This window comes from Rhyacophila brunnea, unplaced genomic scaffold, assembly GCF_057557595.1.
Source record: "Rhyacophila brunnea isolate RB1 unplaced genomic scaffold, BYU_Rbru_1.0 scaffold_13, whole genome shotgun sequence".
In the NCBI taxonomy this organism is placed as follows: Eukaryota; Metazoa; Arthropoda; class Insecta; order Trichoptera; family Rhyacophilidae; genus Rhyacophila; species Rhyacophila brunnea.
In genome coordinates, this window is record NW_028232785.1 from 40,499,621 (window position 1) to 40,524,440 (window position 24,820).

The 24,820-nt window shown below is 38.2% G+C and overlaps 1 protein-coding gene across 2 annotated transcripts in view; it reads right to left on the reverse strand.

Moving 5' to 3' along the window:
* Positions 1-24,163, reverse strand: part of LOC147077521 (uncharacterized) — a 30,624-nt gene extending 6,461 nt beyond the window's left edge. Inside the window, exons 1-6 of one of the 2 annotated variants that reach the window (XM_085940850.1) lie at positions 24,011-24,163; positions 19,740-19,933; positions 17,408-17,837; positions 11,059-11,213; positions 3,679-3,852; positions 1,892-2,083 (exon numbers count right to left, since the gene is read on the reverse strand). In XM_085940850.1, the coding sequence (XP_085796976.1) occupies positions 1,892-2,083; positions 3,679-3,852; positions 11,059-11,213; positions 17,408-17,837 (951 nt within the window). In that variant the 5' untranslated portion in view covers positions 19,740-19,933; positions 24,011-24,163. Of the gene's footprint in view, positions 1-1,891; positions 2,084-3,678; positions 3,853-11,058; positions 11,214-17,407; positions 17,838-19,739; positions 19,934-24,000 lie in introns of both variants that reach the window. The other variant, XM_085940849.1, reaches the window with a different exon arrangement.
* Between the last annotated feature and the right edge of the window lie 657 nt (positions 24,164-24,820).

The following is a 24,820-nucleotide window of genomic DNA, read 5'->3' on the forward strand; positions in this document are numbered from 1 at the left end:
CCATGATAGATTAGCCATCGTTGCACGAGCGGTCGAGTGCCTCAAAAGTATCTGGCTGACCTTAGTTGCACTAAGTCTGTTACGATTTGAGTGAACGTCGCGTCCATCAATCATACACCTTATCATAATCATTCATCAACCCCATATTATGTCATCCATAAACTGTGTACCGTCAAGTGCCGCGCACCGGGTAACCTTAAACAAACAATACCGCGCGAGTGATAGTACAAGCAGATTATAGAGCCATCATCAACATCATTAAAGATATCAGTGTCTGGCATCATGTTAAATCGCCCCCACCCCTAGATCCGGAATCCACATCATCCTCAAAATTACAGTCCACTTGCGAAAAGCGCCACCACCCAATGTAATCGGTGCTAAAAATTATGGTAATCGACATTTACTTGTCGTATAGGGTATGCGTAAAAAATTGTGATTATATTATACTGCACGTTGCGTACTATCACGTGACGTCACAGTAAGCTGCCGCTATGGGAAGAAAGTGTGTAACGTCATTTTTCTTGGTGAACATTGTCAGTTAGCAAAATCTGCCAAAGTCACCAGAACAACAATGAGGTCACCTCACGTTGTACTGCACCGCATCGACACCTGCATGACTCAATGAACATTTTTTACCATTTTCTACATGCCTATACATTTTCGACTCCTGTCAAAATTGCGTGTTTTTTTTGTTTTTAGCGGTTGGCACTAAGTACAGTCCTACAAACTTATCTAAAGAATAGTCAAAAATGGAACTACGAACTACCATATGGACGCCATTTTGATAACGTCATTCGTATGTCAGATTCTGTCCAGTTGCGAGTTTTGATCGGGTAATTTTTGACTGTGGATCCCCTATCCACTCTTTAGATAAGTTTGTAGGTCTGTATGTATTTTCTATAAACATGCTGCCTATTATCTATGGTCTGCAGGTTGGGTTCTGTTCAAAGTATTATCTATGGATGTAATATCGCAAATAATTTTAACGTACGCACACGTAGAAACTGTTAAAATTAATTGAAATTAGCATGAATAATGAATAATAATTCTAAATACTAATACATTAGAGTTGGCACTCTCCATCATAGAGTTTATAGAGATAGTGATTGTTCAAAATATTCTGCAAAATGACGAAACCATAGACTAAATTTGTCGCCGTGACAGTACGTGACATGCATCTCAATTTAATCACAACTTAAGACTCTGAGAGTCCTTAAGTGTCCAAATTCTTTGTGCTAAATGCACTGTCTAAATTTTCATTGTTATTCTTTGTGTTCAAATCCAACAGAAAGTCAACAACACTGCTCCAATATAGACAACGATTAAGCCTAGTTATGAAGCCTAAGGCTTCGGTCACATAAGTGGGTGCTTCGCTAGTGCTGAGCTAGGTGCTATGCTTGTCTACTAAAAACACTATTGCCACATTGCACGCTACATGCTTACGTACAAATTCATTTGACATTTGGGAGCGCTCTCTAAAGATGGCGGTGGTCACTCTCAAAACTAACCAGAAAGCTATTTCTCACAGTGAATTTAAGTTTAAAATTTCGAAAGTTTCAAATTTGAACTTGTTGGGTGCATAATGTCAATTCATCCCATGCGTCATTATTCATAACCTCAAAATATACGGTGTTTGACATTTGTCATACTGAAGAAACATCTGCCATCTTGCAAAATCACTAGGTGACACAATAAAATTAACCAACACGTTTGTTCGACGGGAGACTCACTAGGTGACTATAATCACGTAGCGAGGCACAAAGCGTGCAGTGTGGCCATTGCGATAGTATTGTGTGCGTCCGTTCGCTGGGATATGTCACCAAGCACGTAGCCACCAAGCAAGGTACCTACCTATGTGGCCTTAGCCTAACTAATTCATTAATTAAATTACCAATGAATTGTCATCTTCTTCCATCACGTATTCAATTATCATCTCTGGCTCTTCCTTTTTGCAATAATCATCTACATCTTCTTCATCTATGGTGCAGAAGGGAAAGATGTCTGGCTCGTATTCAGTCACCTCGGAGGCTTCCAGAGGATCCGGTTCACTCTTCATGGGTTGCAAAACCGGTTCAATTTCATGCTAGGAATTTAAAAAAAGAAATAATTAGTTATATGTGTGGCTAGCGCATGCGATAGAGGTTAATCTTTTTGCTTTCATCTCTAGTTTTAGACACGTCTGTCATTCAAGGACGAAACGTTTGTACATATATATCTAAATGGAATTCCAGCATTGCTCACTGACTCTTCTTTCTTTGACCATGTTCACTCCTTAGATGGAGCTTATTATGGATAATACACGGTGCCTCCAAGAATCCTTGTCGCTAGCCAGTCTTCTTGCGTCATGCCAGGTTCGCCATATACACTTAGGAGATAGTATTTCAGTAGTATGGTAGTCATTTCTTCAAGACAACAATATTCCAGCGTCCTGAAAGGTCACTAATATGGACGAACCATCTGGGAAAAAAAATGACACTCACTTTTATGTCGGGTCTGCCGAATGGCATAATCTGTTCTAACGCCATTACAATAAAGGTGATATTGCTATAAATTCCCGATGCGTGACGTCTAGCTATACATGTGCGAATATCGCTATCCGCGAATTCACTTGCTAGCTACTGTATTGAGTGAGTTATCCATTAATAATGTCATTGCTAAATACCATCCAATGGGTATACGGCAGAGCTATGGAATACCGGCATGACTGAAAGAAGACTTATGAGTGAGGAGACAATCTCGCTATTCTGTTCTTCAAACCAACCGAATTCCGGCATGTCGGAAGGCCACTAAATACTATCTACGAAGTGTATACGGCGGAGTTACGAAAAGCATGATCTGGAATGCTGCAAGACTGGAATTCTTGGAGGTGCTGTGCAAAGTCCATATGCTCTGAATGAGGAATGGACATGGAACATATGCCTTGGAAGTCCAATAACAAATTCGTTAATTATGAAAGGAATAATAATCGCATATAGATCGCTGCTATATTCCGTAGTCGAGTCTTCGAGGGCATGGCGAGGTCTGCATTCAACAAAGTTAAAATCGTATGAAGACTACTGTGATATTCATTAAAAAAGAACATATTATATGGGTACAGCAAAGCTATTATTTTTGCAATGTCCAATCACGTCTGGGATTTTTTTTAAACGATTCAAATAATATTAAATGTTAATTGATTTTTTTTTAATTCGGGAGTCCTTGTCAGCACGGGGGCTATACTTTTGTGCGCATTCACTGGTAAAGCGTCGATGACATTGAGCTACTCTACAAGCTGCCATTCGGCGAGTTTAAAAGCGGGCGAGTCAGCTAGTGCGATTGTGATGATGACACACAAAACTTTCCACTCTCTCAGAAGCCAACAAACTAACGAGTTGAAACTGTCACTTTTGGTACTATTTCACAGGACGTATTAAGTATCAGTTTTTTTACCGGCTGGTTCGACACTATTACTCTACTGCGCAGAAGCAGATCGGCCAGCGAGTAGCGAGTAAAGTAGTCCGGCTTTCAACTTTTCTAGGTAGATTGTTTACAATCTGCTTGTTAGCTAGTTCGATGATGACCACTGGACGAGTTTACAAGCTGATTGCAAATTCGCCAGCTTATAGCTTCTAAAGTAGCTCAATGTCATCGACGCTTAAATCAGCTCCTGATTATAGTAGATCAATCAGATTCACTTACCGCTGGTAAAAGTGGCACAATGAAGACTTGGTTGGGGGCCTCAGGGAAGACGCTCGGCACGGTGCCACCCCGCAACTTGATAATCCTCAGTGGCATGAATATTTTCTCATTTCCGCTGTTCAGCCCCATATACTCCCGCACGATATCTTCACCTTTAAAATGCAGCTCGCAGATCTGGGCAACAGATAAAATAGACTTGTAATATTAATACTATCGACTGAAGGTACTTGGTGGAATTAGCATTAACATCCCGTGGGGGTAGTCAGATTGAGCGTCGCTTGGGGGCGGCAGCAGTGGCGAAGGGTGACTTTTGGAAAGAGGTAGGCTGTGGGAGTAACCACGCTTGTCAGATATATTTACGGGAAATAAGAAAATAATCCAAATTTTTTAATTGCATATTGATATATTTATATACTTAATCACTTCATTATTTTATGTTATATAAAAATAATTTATTTTGCCAACGAGAGACGTTGTATATGTAGGAATGTATTACAGTATTACACAGTTTACAAAACAATCTGCAAAGGTATTAAAAAATATACCACAGCGCGCCGTAAATTAAATAATAAAGGCCGCGACGTCTCGACGTAAATAAATTTCCGATTATGTGTGAAATAATTCTGAATTTTTTTCGTATGGACTTTACGTCTCGTAACCTCAGCAAGTCTACTGATTTGTACGAAATAAGGTAAGCTCCTATCGCAGAGCCTAAAACATTCGCGCATAATATTGTTGTCACGACTGCGCACTTTGTCCAAAATCATTAATAATTAGATAATTAAAAAAATAATTTCAACGGCGTTTAATCGAATATTAATAAATAAGTAAGTATAGATTGTTTTCAAAAATAAAAAATAAATTTATCTAATGATTTTTGATGGGTATACATGTTTTGAAAAATACGTAATTTAAACACACCGCTCATTTTTATGTCGTCAATGAGTTTTTGAAGTTTCATTGAATTAGTGTGTCGTTGTCATTTATTAGTGTGTACCTATTCATTAGTAGTAAATATTGTACTATTCTCGTAAGTATACCTGACAAGTGTGCTCTTTTTATCAGATCTCCACAGCCTACCTCTTTCCAAAAGTCACCCTTCGCCACTGATGAATAGGTACACTAGACGTAGTAGATTAGTACGCAGACGACCTCAACATGATGGGCAGATCCATACGGATTGTGAAGAAAGAATTTGACCACCTCCAAAAGGCCGCACTAGAGATTGGCTTAAGAGTAAATGAAAACAAAACTAAAGTCATGGTACAAAGCCGAAAAAATCAGAGTAGGCTGGGCCAAAGTTCCAGTTTTGGAAACCATCAATTTGAGGTTGTCAACCGGTTCACATACCTGGGTTCCAATATTACAAAAGGGAACTGGAAAAAATAAAAGCCCGAATAACAACTGCAAATAAATCGTACTTCTCATTGCTTCTTCTTCTTCTTATTGTGCCATCCCCTAGCGGAGGTCGGCCACCATCAAGGCGACCTTATCTTTGTCGTTTGCTACCCGGAACAGTTCGGTGGAGCTGCACTCGTACCAATCACGGAGGTTCTTAAGCCACGAAATGCGGCGCCGTCCTCTGCTACGCTTACCATTGATCTTTCCTTGAATGACAAGTTGGGGAATGCTGTATTTTTGTCCCCTCATAATGTGGCCGAGGTATTGTAGTTTCCTGGTTTTGATACTACGTAGAACGTCTCGGTCTTACCCCATTCGATTGAGAACTTCAACATTTGTCACTCGGTCAGTCCAAGGAATTTTGAGGATGCGTCTATACAGCCACTTCTCGAAAGCTCCGTGACATCTCTTGGTTTAGCGTCCATACTTCCATACCATAGAAAAGAATCGAGAGCACATAACAACGTACCATTCGCAGTCTCAGACCTAGGTTAAGATCTCAATTGCTAAGGAGGCGTCTCATTTTGAGAAAGGCGCTCCTTGCGATCTCAATTCTAGTTTTTATTTCCTGAGACTGGTCCCATTTCTCATTGACCCATGTACCTAAATATTTATAATGGGTCACACATTCGATTGGTTCGCTGTTAATGACAAAATTTGTGTTGGTGTCTGGTGTCGCTGTTTTCTCATTCCTGCCCATATTCTAATCCAGGAATGACCACAGAAAAACTAAGACCCGGCTCTATAAAACCGTCATACGCACAGTCGTTGCATACGGGTGCGAGTCATGGACGCTAAATATGAAAGCAGCTGAAATGGTGGACTGCTTTGAGAGAAAGATACTGAGGCGGATATACGGACCCATGAATGATGGTGGGGAGTCGAGAATTAGGTACAACACAGAAGTATACCGCTTATACCAAGATTCAAAACTCTAGCGGCTAAACTGGGCAGGCCATGTCCAGCGCATGCCTGAGTCACGGATACCGAAGAAGATCCTTGAAGGAAACCTTGAGGGAAAAGGCCAGTGAGAAAGCCACGCACACGATGGGGTGATAACATTACAAAAGATGCCAACCTACTGCTAAAAATCAGGAACTGGAAAAGACGTGCGGAGGACCGTTCCGGCTGGAGGAGGCCAGGGCTATAGCGCCATGGAAGAAGAAGAATAGGTACACTAAATCGATGAAATTTCAAAAGCAAGCTCAATTGGTTTGTTATAATTAGTTTATAAATAAGCAATTAGTTTGAATTATGTATTTTCCTAAACATTTATAAACGTAACATACGCTCAAAATATATTACTTATTGACACATCCCTGTTACAGGCGGGCTTCTCCCGGTGTGAAAGAATCATTTAATAATTATAAGCCGAAACGTAACCCTAACCTCTAGAAACGGCTTCATAAAACATCTAATTTGATTCCTTGCTCAACTACGTAAATATTTTATTCATAGGTAAAGGTCGTCCGGTGGGTGAAAATCACATACTGGGCGGAGGTGTAATTAAGATAAATTTTGAAGTGTAAATGATGATGGATGAAAGAGATAATTTTAAGACTAAATAAAATATATAAATAAGAATTCAAATGTTGTAAATGTTTGCCGCGCATTGCGCAACGGTAAAATCTTCGCGCGCCGGCGCCAAGGTCTGTCTTGTGATTCGCCGAATCCAAAGATCATCGGATTTGGCCAATGACGAGAGTTCTTTGGTGAGTCGGCGTGGGTTTGGAGGAATTTTAAAAACGGGAACCCCGAGAGAAAAGTTAGTGAGCGTCCAAAGAGCTTGGGAACTAGAAGGTTCTGCGTGACTCACTTAAAATTTAATTAAAAACGCAAATAAACTTCTATAAAATTAACAAGGGGTATCATTTACCCTACCATTTACCCTACCAGTCAAAAACTAAGTATATGGTCAGCACACGCGATCAGGTACCGCTGTAGAATATAGACATAGGACAGCATGCATATGAAGGGGTGGACAAGTTCACGTATCTCGGATCCAGCCTAAATACCCAAAATAAGACAGCAGAGGAGATAAAAATGCTGGCATGCCTGCAAGCGACTGGTGGGGTCGAAAATTCTAGGCCGAAGAAGTAAACTTCTAATATATAAAACAATTATAAGGCCAGTGGTCACTTACGGCTGAGACTTGGTGCTTAACTCAAAACGAGGAAAACAAATTAGCTGTCTTCGAGCGCAAAATACACCACAAAATCTTTGGACCCACGTTGGAAAATGGGAATTTCAGAATAAACATGAACCACGAGTTGGAAGAGCTGATTGAACAGTAAACAGTCATAAGGTACTGTAAGTCCCAAAGACTACGATGGGCGGGACATGTGGATAGAATGCCTGAAGCTAGAGCGCCAAGGATCATGACGAAGTGGCTACCCCAACGGAAGAGACCCAGAGGCCGTCCAAGAAGGAGATGGGCTGACGCTGTATAAGTGGACTGGCTTCATATAGGAAGACCCGGTACCTGGAGAAGTGTGGCGAGAGACCGGAGTGAGTGGAGAGCGGTTGTGGAGGAGGCCAAATCCCATCCCGGGATGTAGCGCCGTGGAAGATCATTTACCCTACACCTAACATCCCGAAGAGAAAAACAAATTTTAACACCACTCCGGACATCATTACTGAGCTAGCCGAAGAAGACGAGGTTTGTAACCTGAGAAAGGCCACGAACCCGTCCTCGTGCTTTCGGAGGTGTTACTATCATCTTTGAAAATGTTCCATAACAATTTATAATTTAACCCGTAATATTCATTTATTTATAAAATATGTAAATTTATGTCATTAAACCATATAATTATGTTTCATTTTAGATATTTTATAGATAGTAGAATATTTGGTACAGTTCGGTTATGAGGAATACAGCGGAAAACACATTTTGAAAATACCCGATATAGTGGATTATTTGTTAGGTTAACCTAACCAAACCTAACCTAAACTAACAAATAATCCAGTATATCGGGTATTTTCAAAATGTGTTTTCCGCTGTATTCCTCATAACCGAACTGTACCGAATATTTTTATCGATTCTGGTTTGATTTGGCAGGGTTTAATTGAATTTAAAAAAACTAACCAACACCATCTGTGATATGTATTTTTAATTCAATGAAAACAAATAAGTACGACTGAAAAAGTGTGTATTATTTTTGTTCGATCGTCCCATAGCATACCTAAACTATTACGGTTTGGTTTACGCAGGGTTTAATTGAATTTTAAAAACTACCCAGCACCATCTGCAAATTGTTTTCTTAGTTCAATGAAAACAAATAAGTTTGAATGACAAAGTTTAGTGTGAGCAGCCTATCTCCACCCCTTGCCATTGACATTTAGAGTATGTCTACGGATGACAGTTTGCCTTTGAATGTCTATGCTTCTTGGAACCCAGTTGGGAATCACTGGTTTAGAAGAGGAATTAATATATTCATATTACTGTTGTACCCACTATATAACTACAGTACACGCTCAGTAATCCGCCGCTCGATTATCCGACAACTACTATAATCCGCCGTTATTTATACTAGTTGAAAACACTAAATCAAGCTTTATAATTCGCCGGTATTCGATTGTCAAATTCAGTAGTCCGCCGTGTAAAAGTATACAACGCAGACGGGTTTATTTTGGAAACTTCTCCTTGGTAAAACGTACGTTCATCACGAAGAAAGTAATGTACCAGGGAGGAAAGTGCCCAAGGACCGCGTCACAATTATACCGTGCTCCAATGTAACCGGGACACACAAACTGAAGCTTTTGATCAAAGGGAAAGCCAAAAATCCTAAGCCATTCAAGAACACCTGCCTCACTGAACAACTGGTTACATCAAATGATTTACATACTGTTTATTATTTAGTTAATAAACTTAGTTTATAAATTTGTAAATACTTGATTTTGATTATACTTAAGGGGGGACATGCTCAGCGTAGGTCAAAATGGAGCTTTTATTCTATTTTAAAAGCATGATCCTGGACATTCCTTAAACGTTGTAGATAATCTATTTATATAATTTTGAAGCCTTATTATCCTTTATATTTATTTCAAACATTTGATGACTGCATAAAGTATTTTTATTACATAAAACAGTATTCTTTTAAACCTCTTGCTCTAATGTTTTAGAATATAGTCATATTTCAGTACATAAATGTGCAGTGGTGTTAAGATTTTTTACGTTTATTAATTTTTAAACGCATTTATAAAACCATCAGTATAATTTATGTCGACATTATTATAGTGAAATATTTACGATAAAAAATTATATTGATAACCTCTGTGATCCCAAATTTGACAAGAATTAGGCATTTTATTATTCAAAAAATGGGCAAGATTAACACATTTGAAGATAATTCTAAAGATACTAATTATAAGCTATGTCTTTGACCATTCAAGTGTGATAAACATCCTACGAATAATGATTGCTTTATAATAATTATTGAACTAAGAATAAGGTAGTGTTTTTTTGAAATACGCCATTTCTTTTGGCATTCCCCAGTGGTTAAGCTACAACATACGGCCGTAGCCATAAATTGACAAACTATAAACTAATAAAAATACTTTATGCGGTCACCAAATGTTTAAAATAAATATAAAGGATAATAAAGCTTCAAAGTTATGCAAATAGATTATCTACAACGTTTAAGGAATGTCCAGGATCATGCTTTGAAAATAGAATAAAAGCTCCATTTTGACCCACGCTAAGCACGTCCGCCCTTAAATAAAGCCATAATTTGCTAGTACAAATTTCTCAAAAAAACTATCTTTACGAAATACCTGTTTTAATTTTTACCATATATTTTGAATGTATACACTATAATCCGCCGCTTTCACTAATCGGACACTTGTCTGGTTTTTGCGGTGGCCGATTACTGAGAGGGTACTGTAATATTATGTTTTGAGAATATGTGTTTCATTTAATAATTTTCTGTTAGTCAATCCTAATGTCACGCAGAGAATTGTAGTGCCGCGACCAATGACATATTAAATGGACAACTCACTTCATACCGCGCACGAGAAATTGTGCATGAAAGTCATTCATAGATGTATAGGTAGATGTCACGTGACCATATGACGTATCCGTTTCCATTATGCGATACAAGCTTCGAGAGTTTATAGTAATATAACCTTTATTCTAATGGCGTATTAGTGTCATGACTCATTGCGTTAGAAACAGATTCTCGGTTACTTACGACTTCTCGGAGATTAGACGCAAGTGAGCCCAGCGCATCGCAGGCGACTGTCCAATGGTTTCTGTCATTCAATTGCATTGAATAAACATTCATCAATATCTTAAAATGGCATTTTATAAATAATAAATAATACTAACACATGAAAAGTGATATCCCATCTTTCTTGGGGTGTTTAGTAGATTTTTTTATAATTTTTAACTAGGCACATAGGCATTTTGTAACACAATAATAACGGTGGAGTCGAAACCTGACAGTCATAAATTTTGTATGGGCAGACCCAGCGGTGTCGCCAGACCGCTTGCAAGCAGAATGTTCATTTGAGCGTAGGATACCGATATTAAAATATGAATTTCGCCATCCGGCAGACCCGACACAAAGTGAGTGTCATTTTATTTTCTAGATGCTTCGTCCATATTAATGTCATTGGCCGCGACTGACAGCAAGAGTACGGTATGGGGGGGGTCCATTTCAAAAATGTATCCATAACAATTATATTGTTTTTTTAAGACGGCGGGGTGAAAAAATCTATCAGGCGCCAATGACATCCACATTTACCCCGCCTACACCTTAACATTCCTCTTATCCAGACACTCCACACTTTCGAGTATACCTATGAATACTTGTGTATTCGTAAAGTTTAGTATGCACTACTATGTCGGATATCAACAACCTACTTCCACCCTTCGCCACTAGTAGATAGTGATGGGTTGTAGCAGATACCATCGACAATATCAACGGAAAGGTAAACGACACGACATCAAAAGGGCTATTAAACGTTCCATTAAAATACCTTGGTGTTCTTGTGGATCCCCATATTAAGATGTTGAATGGCTTTTATCCATTTCCATTTCAACTCTTCGTTCCTCGGCAAGGAGAAGGTGTGGACTTTCGGCCCGCGCTTGTAGTTTCCGACGCAGCGTGGTATGCCGCATTTGTGCGCTGCATCTAGTGTTTTTAAACATTCATTAGTAAATACAGTCGAACTTGGTTATTACGAGGAAGATGGGACCGACTGAATTTGCTCGTTATAAGCGGTACTCGTTATATCAGAGAGACACATCCTTGTGACAGGCGGGCTTCTCCCGGTGTGAAAGAATGATTTAATAATTATAAGCCGAAATGTAACCCTAACCTCTAGAAACGGCTTCATAAAACATCTAATCTGATTCCTTGCTCAACTACTTAAATGTCTTATTCATAGGTAAAGGCCTTCGTCCGGTGTGTGAAAATCACATACTGGGCGAAGGTGCAATAAAGATAAATCTTAAAGTGTAAATGATGATGGACAAAAGCGATAATTTAAAGACTAAATAAAAAAAAATATGTACTAGTAATAAGAATTCAAATATTATAATTCGGCCGCGCATTGCACAATGCTTTACTCGTCGCGCGCGGGCTGATTCGCCAAATCAAAAGATCATCCAATCTGATTTGGTCAATCACGGGAGTTCTTTCGTGAGTCGACGTGGGTTCGGAAGAATTTTGAAAGAGAACCCCAGAGCGAGGCAGTTAGCGTCGAACAGGATAACCGAAAAGCTCTGAGCTACCAACTTGAACAATTTAAATACGAAATAGTATCATAGAACAATTGTAACTTATTGTAAAAACTATAATATATGCAAATAAACGTCAATATAACACCAAGGGATATCATTTATTCTTTCGACCATGTCCGATCCTAATAGGATCATATGGGCCTTCACAGAGTAGAGGTTTATATTGACAGATTTTTTTTTTTTACAAGAAATGGATGTCAGCCACTTGCTCAACCTATTAGGTCCATACCCTGACACACACAAATTGAAAAACAATATGTGTACTTGCCAGGCCCAGGATTCGAACCTGGGACCCACGGCGTTATAGTCCAACGCTTAAGCCGCGCGGCAACCGTGGGCGTTGAATCATTTATACCACTCATTATCCCGAGAAGACTAATTTTAACACCACTCCGGACGCACATAACTGAGCTAGCCAAACTAAAGACGAGGTTTGCCAACCGAGTAAAGCTACGATCCCGTCCTCGTGCCACCGGAGGTGTTAATATAATAGGTATTTTTAAACGAGTGGTCACATATCAAAAAAAAGTCGAAAATAAAAAATCTGAAAACCATCGTAAAAATCCCCGAAACAAGCATGGCCTTCATAAACTATAAAATAAGTTGTTTACTGTAATGAACGCTGGTAGGTACCTACGGACTTCACAAACCTTGAATTTTTAAACCATGTTTCAACCCATTTCATTATTGTCGGCGAAAACAACCATTAGACACCTAACTAGTGTCATAAACGACTTATACGTGGTGTAAATGAGAACTCTGCCATTCTTGGTAGTATTGACTTGTGTATCCCTGATAATTATCTTAGAAATCGGGAGCATTAGATGTTTGTTCTCCCGAGGAGCAGAACTAACCTGCCATTGGTGATGCCAATTGGGAGGGCAATAACTCTGATCAATCAAATCGCTTCGGATGTTGATATATTCCATCTACGTGAGGATGAGTATAGGTGGACGTTGTTTTATAAATTCTTAAAATAGGGTCCACTTAGCTCATTCGGTGTGTTTCCATGCTTTATAATTTATATATTTTTTTTTTATAATTTTATACCTTTTACTTAACTTTTCATACTGTTTTTGTGATACTGCATATATTTATTTCTTCTTTACACTGTTTTTTTGTTTTTAAATGTTATGATGTGAACGTCTTAAATTTGTAATTTGTAATGTTCACGGCAATGACATTATTAATGGACAACGCACTCAATACAGTAGCTAGCAATTAAATTCACGCACAGTGACATTCGCACATGTATAGGTAGACGTCACGCAATTACCATTATGCGATATCACACATCGGGAATTTATAGCAATATCACCTTTATTGTAATGGCGTTAGAATAGTGTTTCTGGTGTCAATGTTCATTTGAGCGAACCCGTTCGGCAGACCCGACTAAAAGCATCAGGAATTTATAGCAATATCACCTTTATTGTAATGGCGTTAGAACAGATTATGCCATTCGGCAGACCCGACAAAAAAGTGAGTGTCATTTTTATTCCCAGATGATTCGTCCATATTAATGTCATTGGTTCACGGTATGTAAAAAAAAAATATATATATTTGATAATATGAATCCGTCCCCGGCGGCATCCTGTCCGATCGGATTTTATTGCTTAGGGTCGAAATGTTTTTAAACGATTGACACATTAACAGTATTTTAGCTCGGTATATCCGATAAGTTGCTCGTTATAACGGTGAATAAACGTATGGAGAAAATCATACACCAAATGTCAACGAATGTTTCCTCATTACATCCGAGATCTCGCTATGTCCGAGATCGTAATAACTGAGGTCGACTGTATATAAATACAGTAGAACCTTGATATAACGGACTAATGCGGATGAGGGGATGTCAGTTAGCAAGCCGAAATACTGCAAATAATATGTGTAGCAAAGGGTGGAGGTAGGCTGTTAGAATTGGACATAAATAGTCAAACGTATCATGTCATTCAACTAAAACTACAATGTATAGATAATGTTTAATAATTTTCTTCTTCTTTTGACCATGACCGATCCTAATAGGATCATATGGGCCTCTAACAGATTTTATTTTTACGAGAAATGGATGTCAGCCACTTGCTCAACCTATTAGGTCCATACTCTGACTCATACACAAATTGAAAAACAATTTGTGTACTTGCCAGACCCAGGATTCGAACCTGGGACCCTCGACACTATAGACCGGCCCTTAAGCCACGCGGCCATCGATATTACAAGATAAAAATAACTTTTTATATACAACGTTTTTAAATTTTCTGTTAAGTCATATAAACTTGACTGTACTGATAGAAATAATACAGAAATGTCATTTTGACACTCATATTGATTTCCATAGTAACGCACATATATATTAATAAGTTAGTTGCTAGGACCCCAGACCCCTAGCAACCAATAATGGTGTCGAAATAACTTTTCATACAAAACAGAATTAACTGAAAATGAATTCAATTCTACTTAAAGATGGCTAAAAGTATTAAAAAAATGCATTGGCATCGTCTTCTGATATATTCTAAAAGTTTCAAATGTCTAGCTAGTCAGGAAGTTAGTTAAAAATCGATTGCAAGATTTGTACCGGAGAAAGAACCACCGGACAAATAAGAATACGAGCTAAGAAAAACGTTGTAAAATTCAACTAAAGCCTACGTAGTAACCTACCAAGTAATAGATAATAGTCAAAAAATATTCATTTATCTAAAATTATGCCATTAGAAGTCATACATAATTTTAGATATTTAATAGATAGAAGAATATTTTATAATGATTATGGTTTGGTTTAGGAAGGTCTTAATGAATTTTAAAAAACTAACCAACACTATCTGTAACATGTATTCATAATACAACAAAAACAAATAAGTGTGACAGAAAAAGTGTGCACTATTTTTGTCGGATCGCCCACATAATATAGAGAGTCGAACTTGGTTATTACGAGGAAGATGGGACCAACTGAATTTGCTTGTTATAAGCATTACTCATTGTCTATGTCACACCACGAGAAGTCGCACCAAAGTACCAAAGTTAGATATTGGTGCATACAAGTTTGATACGGTCGACAGTTTCATATACCTTGGATCTCTTGTAACTCGACATAATGATATTACAGAAGAAATCAACAAGAGAATCATGTCTGCGAATAAATGCTTCTTTGGCCTGTTAAGACATTTTAAGTCCCGCATACTATCTCGCCGAACTAAAAGCACTCTTTACAAGACTCTTGTAAAGCCAGTGCTCACCTACGCATCGGAAACCTGGACATTAACTCTGCGAAATGAACGAGCCCTGAATATTTTTGAAAGAAAAATTCTCCGCCGTATATATGGACCGATCAGGGATGGCACCAATTGGAGGAGAAGATATAATGCTGAGCTCTACGGGCTGTACGAAGATTGCAGCGCAGTTCAATCAATCAAGATTGGGAGACTGCGATGGCTAGGTCATGTGCACTGTATGAATGACAATGAACCGGTAAAGAGAGTGATGTCCAGCAATCCAATATGACGTAGAAGAAGAGGGAGGCCAAAGATTCGCTGGTTGGATGGAGCTGCCAGTGACTGCCGTATTCTGGGGGTACCAAATTGGAAAGCGGCCACACTGGATAGGGACAGGTGGAGGGCGCTGTTGGAGGAGGTTAGGATCCACACCGTGTTGTCGCGACCCTGATGATGATGAAGCATTACTCATTATATCGATATATATAACATTTTTCGTAAAAATCCCCGAAACAAGCATGGCATTCATAAACTGCAAAAGAAGATGTTTATTGTAATGAAGTTCTGACCCCCGACACTGTTAGGTTAGGTACCAACTGACTTCACAAAGCTTGGATTTTTTAAATGCAATTTCAACCATATGCGTGGATACTTTTTCAATGTTGTCGGCGAAAACACCAATTAGGTACTGAGACACTTAACTAGTGTCATAAACGTAATCTGATCCCGGCAGCATCATTTTAGTTCGTTATAAATGTATGGAGAAAATCATACACTAAAATAATGTCAACGAATGTTTCCTCATTGCATCTGAGATCTCGCTATTTCCGTGATCGTAATAACCAAGTTCGACTGTATTATGGTTTGGTTTAGAGAGGGTTTAATTGAATTCTAAAAACTAGTCGGCGCCATCTGCAATTTGTATTCTTAGTTCAATGAAAACAAATAAGCATGACTGATAAAATTTAGCATGCACGATTTATGTTGGATCTAAACAGCCTATCTCCACACCTCGCCACTGTTGAGCGATCGGTGAATATTATCGTAACATACCGGTAGCCCTAGAAGTACCCGACCTGACGTATAGATAGCAGTTGTTGTTTGAAAATAATGACCATAATAGAAAGTACCGACCTTATAAAGCCTAATTTTGAAGTTTGACGACGCTACGTTGTTCAGTAATTATTTGTCAGCCATCAACGGTGAACGCTCTCAGTGAATTTGTAAACATGGAAAAAATTGGTCATAGTTATGTGATACAATACTTTCATTTGAAAAGCTTCAGTCCAACCAATAACAAAGCTGCGCTAGATTCTACTCTGGGGGTGTATGTTCCTTTGTTTACAACAGTAAAATAATGGTTGGCTGAATTTAAACGAGCTCGGACGAGCTGCCAAGACGAACATCGCAGTGGACGACCAAATGAGGTGGCCACGCCATAAATGGTGACGAAAATCCACAAAATGGTATTGGATGAACGTCGACTGAAATTGTACGAGCTAGCAGACATGGTAGGCATTTCAAAAAGTGCTGTACATCACATATTGACTTTAAATTTGGACATGAGAAAGTTGTGCGCAAGGTGGGTGCCGCGATTACTCACAATGGAACAAAAATAGCATCGTGAGAATGTTTCAATCGAGTGTTTGGCGAAGTTTCACAACAATAAAGCAGAGTTTTTGCGTCTATTCATAACCATGGATGAAACATGGGTCCATCACTTCACACCTGAGACGAAAGGAACAGTCGAAACAATTGACTGGAAGGGGAGAATCGGCTCCAAAGAAGGCGAAGACAGTTCCATCTGCTGGCAAGGTCATGGCGTCAGTTTTTTGGGATGCGCGTGGGGTAATTTTCATTGATTATCTTCAGAAAGAAAAATCAGTCAACGGTGTGTATTATGCAAACTTATTGCAGCGTTTGAGTGATGAAATCAAGAAAAAACAACCGCATTTGGCAAAAAAGAAAGTTTCATTTCATCAGGACATTTCATCAGTTCACACATCCGTTATCGCGATGGCCAAAATCAATGAGTTAAAGTTAGAATCGCTTCCTCACGCACCTTATTCGCCAGATTTAGCCCCCTCGGATTATTTTCTGTTTCCAAACTTGAAAAAATGGCTCGGTGGTAAAAGATTTGCCAACAGTGAAGAGGTGGAGTCTGCGGTAGATGGCTATTTTGAGGAGCTCGACGATTCTCACTATAAACAGGGTATCGAAGCTATTGAACATCGCTGGGGAAAGTGTATCGACCTAAAAGAAGACTACGTAGAGAAATAAAAATATTTTTCCCCAAATTTTTTGTGTTTTCTTTGTTAGGTCGGGTACTTCTGGGACTACCCTCGTAGACTCGAGATAAAACTTACAAAGATCTTACCAGTATTATCCATAACATCACTGGATAAAGAATCATCCACTTGGCAGTTGGTTCTGTCATTGAAATTGTTCCGACTAATCTTCTGAACAACCGGCTTTACTTGAGTTTTCGATGAGTGCACGATTTGCTGGTCACCGAATATTGAAGGGGTGGCTCCTTTAACAAGTTTAGGTTTTTTCATAACGGCATCCACGACTACTCCGTCGGGATTTTTAAATTTAAAGGTATTAATCAGGTCACTCGGCAAAAAATGTCTGCAGCACACGACCGTGTTGTCCGAAGGCGTCAAGTTATTTTGCGGTATCGCTTGAAGCCATCTCTCCTTCATCTCGCTGTCCCTCGGGAAACGAAATGTGGAAACCATAGGGTTATTCTTCAGAAAGCTGTCATAGTTAGATTTGCATCCCGCGATGGCACATCGGCGAGGCATCTGGAAATATTAATCAGAAAATTAATTCATGATGGCCACGGTTGAACGTATTTATGATGGTTACATGTAAATTGTAGGTATTACATTTCACCGTAGCACAGTTCGCCGTGAGCTTTCTTATCGGAAAGAGATGACCAGATTGACAAAAATCATGAATTCAAGATTGAAAACCTAACCTAACTTAAATAGTCCAGTATAACGGCTATTTTCAAAAAAAATTTGCCACTGGCTTCCGGTAAACCGACAAGAACCGTGTTTTATTTAGACATGAATTTTATCTCAGTACTATACGACCCAAAGAGGTTCTACGGTCTTTAATATACGACCATATATTTCCGATTTCATGGTGAAGTGTGATACGGCGAACGCCACCGCCTGGTAATATTAAATATGCTGTTAATACAATAATACGCATTCATAAAAAAATCGAAATTCAGGGTTTACATTGGCAACATTTGCGTATTAAATAATATGATAATTACAGTCGAACTCGGTTATTACGATCTCTGACATAGCGAGATCTCGGATGGAATGAGGAAACATTCGTTGGCATTTTGGTTTATGATTTTCTCCATACATTTATTCACTTTTATAACGAGCAACATATTGGATATACTGAGCTAAAATACTGTTAATGTGTCCATCTTTTCAAAACATTTTGACCCTAAGCAATAAAGGATGCCGCCGGGGACGGATTACGTTTATCAGTGGCGCACCCAGGATTTAATATTGGGGGGGGCCCAAGGAGGAGAATGTAAATTAGTCCCATAGGCTCTTTTTCTTCTTCACAGCCTAATTTCTCGTTTATCGGTCTTTTGTCTATTGCACTCTGAGTACCTACGCCATGGTCCCCACATCCTGAAACGGGCCCTCAGGCTAGGATATTTGGCGGGCCCCCTACCTACCGCTAAGATTAAAGGCAGTGTGAAACACTACTTTAACGTTTTTCAAATTGTGTTTAGTTCAAATTAAGGGCACTTATACAGTGAATTATTGGCGATTTTTAATACACCTACTTTAATAATAAAGCTGTCGAGTATTGACACATAATAATCAAAAAATATATTGCACAATTATATAAATAATTGAAAATATTTATGGCCATGAAGTATAATAGCGCAGGCGCTTTTTTTTACTATTAAATCTAATTTATGATGTGTGTTTATCTCACTTATCTGGTCAACCCGACACGCCGGGCCCCCCACAGCCTGGGCCCCCAGGCTAGAGCCCTGTCAGCCCTTCCCAGCCATGACCTAGACCACGGGTGGACACCGAGAATTTTTTGACAGTTCCATTAGGGATTGGGTTACTAAAAAAAACCTGACATTAGTGTTTCGAAATTTTTGTGTTAGTAATTAAAATCTAAGAAATTTTTCTAAAAAGGGTGCTGGAGAATTAATACAAATCATTTTTTTGCCGTGTTTTTATTTGTCTAAGCCCAAAGGTATAGTTTATTGGCTTTCAATTTCAATGTTTAAAATCATTCTGATAATTTTCAGTTTTGGGGGGCGCCAGGGCCCCTTGCCACCCCCCCCCCCCCCCTGGGTGCGCCACTGACGTTTATAACACTAGTACCTACCTAATTGTTGTTTTCGCCGACAATAATGAAAAAGTATCCATGCATATGGTTGAAAAATCCAAGGTTTATGAAGTCCATAGGTAACTACCAGCGTTCATTACAATAAACAACTTCTTTTGTAGTTTATGAAGGCCATGCTTGTTTCGGAGATTTTTACGATGGTTTTCAGATTTTTTATTTTCGACTTTTTTTGTTATGTGACAGCTCATACCTATTCTCTGATATAATGAGAACCGCTTATAATGAGCAAAGTCAGTCGGTCCCATCTTCCTCGTAATAACCAAGTTCGACTGTATAATTTTAAATTGTGTTTAAGCACTTACAGCTATTGACAGATGTGAATGATAGTAGTGTGAAGTGTGCTGCGAATGAATCCACAATGTGAGTGACTTGCGGCTGATTTAAAAGTTAGTCCATGAGACCTTTATTTTCAGATTCATTTTCTCATACTTTTCCTTCGATGCTTTTGTGATCAACTACGAGCGGTGTGGTAGGTAACCTGAAAAAACTGATGTACCTAAAAAATTGTTATTAAATTAATACATGGATAATTAACTATTTTTTTTATTCAAGGAATAATTCAAAAGATTTAAGAATGTACCATTCTAATTATTGAACACCCATAATTTTGAAAAACATTTTCTGAGAAAATATATTATAACCAATAGAAAAAATCTTTTTGTAAAAAGTAAGCCACCCTGGCAGGGAATCAAACCCTGCATCTCCCGGGTTTACGTTGATACCAGATGGAAGTCTCCCACAGGAGACCGCCTCAAACGGCGGACCGAACCATCAACTTTCCCATTACATCACAGCCTACGTCCACTCTTCGCGGTTCTCGCAACCCTCGGCCAAGTAGAGCCCGCCTCCTCAAAAATTCAAATTCGTCAGCGCTCCCGCCAAAACAGACGCGGTCTGTCGAAAACGGTCGCTCGCGCCGCCACTAGTCAATCCGTTGGTAAAACAGGGAGGTTCCCGACCGACGGACGAACATGACGCCGCCTGACAGTTGGACGCGCGCGAAAAATCTCGCTCTCTTTCCCCTGACGCCGAACGAACAGCATCGACCGCCAAAGCTCTCTTCGATTGGCCGCCGGACAGCCAGCATCGTCTCTGCTCGCCTCGGACGCGAAGCCAAGTCAGCATCTCCAAGTCTAGAGCAACAACCAGCCAAGAAAACCGCGTCGGCGCCAAGCAAGCATCAAGCTAACCGCCAGCAAAAACCGCCTATACCCTGCAACTAACTAACTGCAATTACGATAAAAATAAACCAGCCTTGACAAAATACACCGTGCGTTTCTGTCCCCCACCCCCGCTTCTTTGGCCATGACATTATCACCGTTTGCCATCTCCGCCTAAGAGCGCAAGAAGGCCGGTGATAACGTCCCATCCGCGCATTACCTCTATGCTACGCAACTGCTCACACAGAAACTAAAATCTGACGAACTTGTTGGTGATGGAACTTGTAAACTGGCCAGTGACTGATGCTGCGCACACGGCGCTACTGAAACTAAATAATCTCATAACCTCAAACTGTCAAACCCATTCTTTCCTACTTCATTCTAAGCTTTTTCTGTAATATCTTTACGGGAATATTCTGGCAGCCTGTAATTATAGAGGCAGGAGTATTTCTCAACATCTGCCACAAATTTTACATTAAAAATCGGTTCGCCCAAAGAGATTGGACTCCTCCCCCAGAGGTAGCACACAAATGTCAGTGTGTACTCGTTTTGTGATAGAAAGCTCTACCTCTCTGAAATTAGGTACACTTTGCTGCAAATGGGCCATACTCGGACATAAAAATGCCCCACTGAGTATTTTTTTTTATCAACACAAGCTTACAACCAATTTATGATAAACGTATTTTCATTATAAAAAGTTCCCGCAATAAAAACTTATAACTTAAAAAAAGAAATATATTAGACACAGAATACAGGTAGGTATGTTGAAAATTTGATTATATAGTTAATTACAATATTTTATCTATTTAACATAATATTATTATCAGAGAAGCCCTGCATATATAATATGAATTCATACAAAAAAAAAGATTATTTAAAACGAAAATGGTTTTATTTGAAATATAATGTATAAAAGTTAGCGTTGAGAAAATAATATTTTGAAAAACTATTGATTCCTAAGTATAATTAATCTATTAAAATATTGTCTAATATGGTTGATTAGTTGCTCTGCATTTTTCACTAAATAATGATATCATATTTCTAAATATTTTTTTGAAACTAGTTTCATTAAATTTGTGACGTGGTTTGTTAATGGCGAAGTATCATACATGTGATTATCTAATTCTCTAAAAATACAGTTGCTATTAACAAAAAAGTTTAAAAGTTTATTATTTAAATATTCTCAATTAAATAATTATGGATGCGTACGAATGCCTCCGCTTTGGTGCAGGGCAAAATATATTTAACTCTGAAAACTATTATAAATTTATCTAAATAATGAATGTCATTAACTAGAAAGTACTAATATTTTTTTTTACTTTGAAAAACAAATCTTATATTTTGGGTTCACAATAATATTAAGAGTGCGGCCCTGGCACATGACATTGGAGAGTAAACATTTCGACGTTTGACATAATTGTCATTGTAACAGATATTTTAGGAAAAACTATCAATGTATAATTAATAATATGCATATATTGTTCCGAAATGCTGTTACTCCTTTGTATTCTTTCATTAAAAACACCGTTTTAGCCGAATAACATCTGAAATCTTTGTAAAATACAATAACAATATCCTCCATGTTTTTTTAGAACATAAAAGCAAACACTACTTAGTGAAGTAGCAGCTTACAGTAATGCCAACAGACTTTTTTTTCTGTTTCGTAAGGTTTCGTATGTGATCGTACGAAAATGACAATATGTTCACTCTCCACAGTCTAATCTCTTTGGGTTCGCCCATCTTTAACTTTTGATGTATGGCAATATTACATATTACAAATTGAATTAATAGGCATTTCCATGTAGGTATCAAGTCATAGCTAACTTTGTAAATCAATGACCGCGACAATAATCTTTGTATATCTGTTCTCACTTAGTTAATAGCCTAATTATTACATAATTATAAGTTGATAAAATAATAATCAGTACGTCATGATTGATAAAAAGAGAATTATTCGATTGTAAGTTTTCAAACGAAGCACATCGCTCTGTGCTGTGATTCACATTATTGTAACAATTGTACACATGTGTTTACGCAATTTAAATAAACTCACACCCTTCATAATCACGACAACGACTTCTCATCTCTCCTCGTCACCACACCATTGGCCCTCACATCGACGACCCCCTACAGATGTCTTGACTTGTTATTGCTTGTTCAGTTCAGTTTAGTGCCATTAATAATTTTGGTAAGAAAATTTGATTTTTCATCGAATCTACTGATATTGGTACCACTGTTTTATGAGTGACTGGAAACTTAGAGACTGGGAGACTACTGTCCAACAAGAAGATTTAGGCACAAGCCAAAGGCGCTGTCGTCGCCTAAATGGGAGGAGCTTGTTAATGAAAGTGCGGTTAAAAAATGGGAGGAACTTGTTAGTTCACAGTTTTAACACGTAGCCAAGAAGTTCTTGTTGGACAGTAGCATGTTACGTCTCTTCGGTTTTGTCGCGAACGTTTTGAAACAAAGTTGGGTGCTTTTTACTGGTTCTCCGTCATCGTAATCTGTCAGTCGCCATTTTGGATTTTAGCTATCTTTTTGTCATCGAATTATAGTACGCGGTCCAAGCCATCGTAGTATTTCGGCAAAAATTATAGGACATGTAGAAAATGAAAGTTTTTTGTTTGTCACATAAACATAACGGAGAATTCGAGAAATTCCGATGCCCTGCTTTATTATAACACCTTTTACAACCGAAAAATGCTAACATCCGCCGTCATTAACTGTCACGTTAGTTTTTTAGAGTAGGTATACAACGCAAAACCACGTCCATAGACTAATATCGCACACTGAGATCTTATATTATTTATATTATACACAGATTATAATTACTACGTCCCTCGCTTCACGTTATTACGATTTGCTGATTGAAGTACGAACATTTTACGGAACTTTAAACATCGCAACATATGAGCCCCTAACCAAACCGGCGAATTCAATTAATATTTTTTTTCAAAATTGTGGTATTTTTGACGTACTATACTTTTTTACTAGTACGCGGACGAAAATGTAACTTTTCGAATAGTACGCGAACCAAAATGTACTATAATTATAGTTCAGTTGGCAACACTGCGCTCGCTGACAGATGACAGCGAGCGGTGGCGGAGAACCAGTAAAAAGACCCCAAAGTTGTAAAATCTCATGGCCACCTCTGCTGCACATTTACCAAAAACAAATTCGTACCAGAGTTTGGATAACCTATAATAAAGAACTTATAATATCTGACTTGTACATCATAACACAATAATAAATATAAAGAAATGTCAAATATTGTGTCCTTGAATAGTTATAATGCATCATTTTGAGAACAGGAGCTTATATTATAACGAATGTTGAAAACGGTGATGTCGTCTCAATAATCGCAAATTATTTACATTAAAGCCATTTATTCAACTTAACCAACCTATACACACCAAGATCCGTTCAATCTTGAACTTAAAATGTAATTTTGATCATAATGAATATAGCCAGGATCAATTTTTTATTGTCTAACTTGTTTGACAACCGACAATTTATAATTTTGACAGCCGAATTGGCCGAATAGCAGGATAAAAATCCAAACAAATAAAGTGTTGCCATCATAGATTAATATACGTAAATTGTCATACCTAAATAAAGAATAATAAAATGAAGCAAAATAAAATAATTAATACGACTAAAAATACGCTTTATGCTGGAATAAATAATTTTTTTGGGCGTAAAAATATTTTTTTAGCTAAATTCAACGTTTGATTTTTATTTGACCGTCATCTCTGTTGATGCTAGAACAGGGGGGGGCAAACTTTTTGGATGGAGGGCCAAATTCAGGAATTCAAAATGAGCGGCGGGCCGCAAGTTAAATACCATTTTTAAATATACACTATTTATTATCACGAAAAATAAACATTTCAAAAAAATTAATGAGCAAAATGAAACTATTGTACATTTTTTTTAAATTCATGTGTTAATTTTGTAGTTGATATTCTCACAACTGCTTGTAAATGGGCATCGGAGATATTTGATCGTAAAGAATTTTTATTGAGGTTCATGATCGAAAATGTTTGTTCACATATATAGGTTGATCCAAAAATAATGAACATTTTTCTTGCGTAATCTTTAAATTGGTCGAATTTGTCTGAATTAAGAGCCCGATGAACAGGAACAAGGTCATTCATAGTTCATTCAGAGAATGATCTCAGAGTTGAAAGGACGTCATTTTAATTCAGTCTAACCTCAAAAACCTC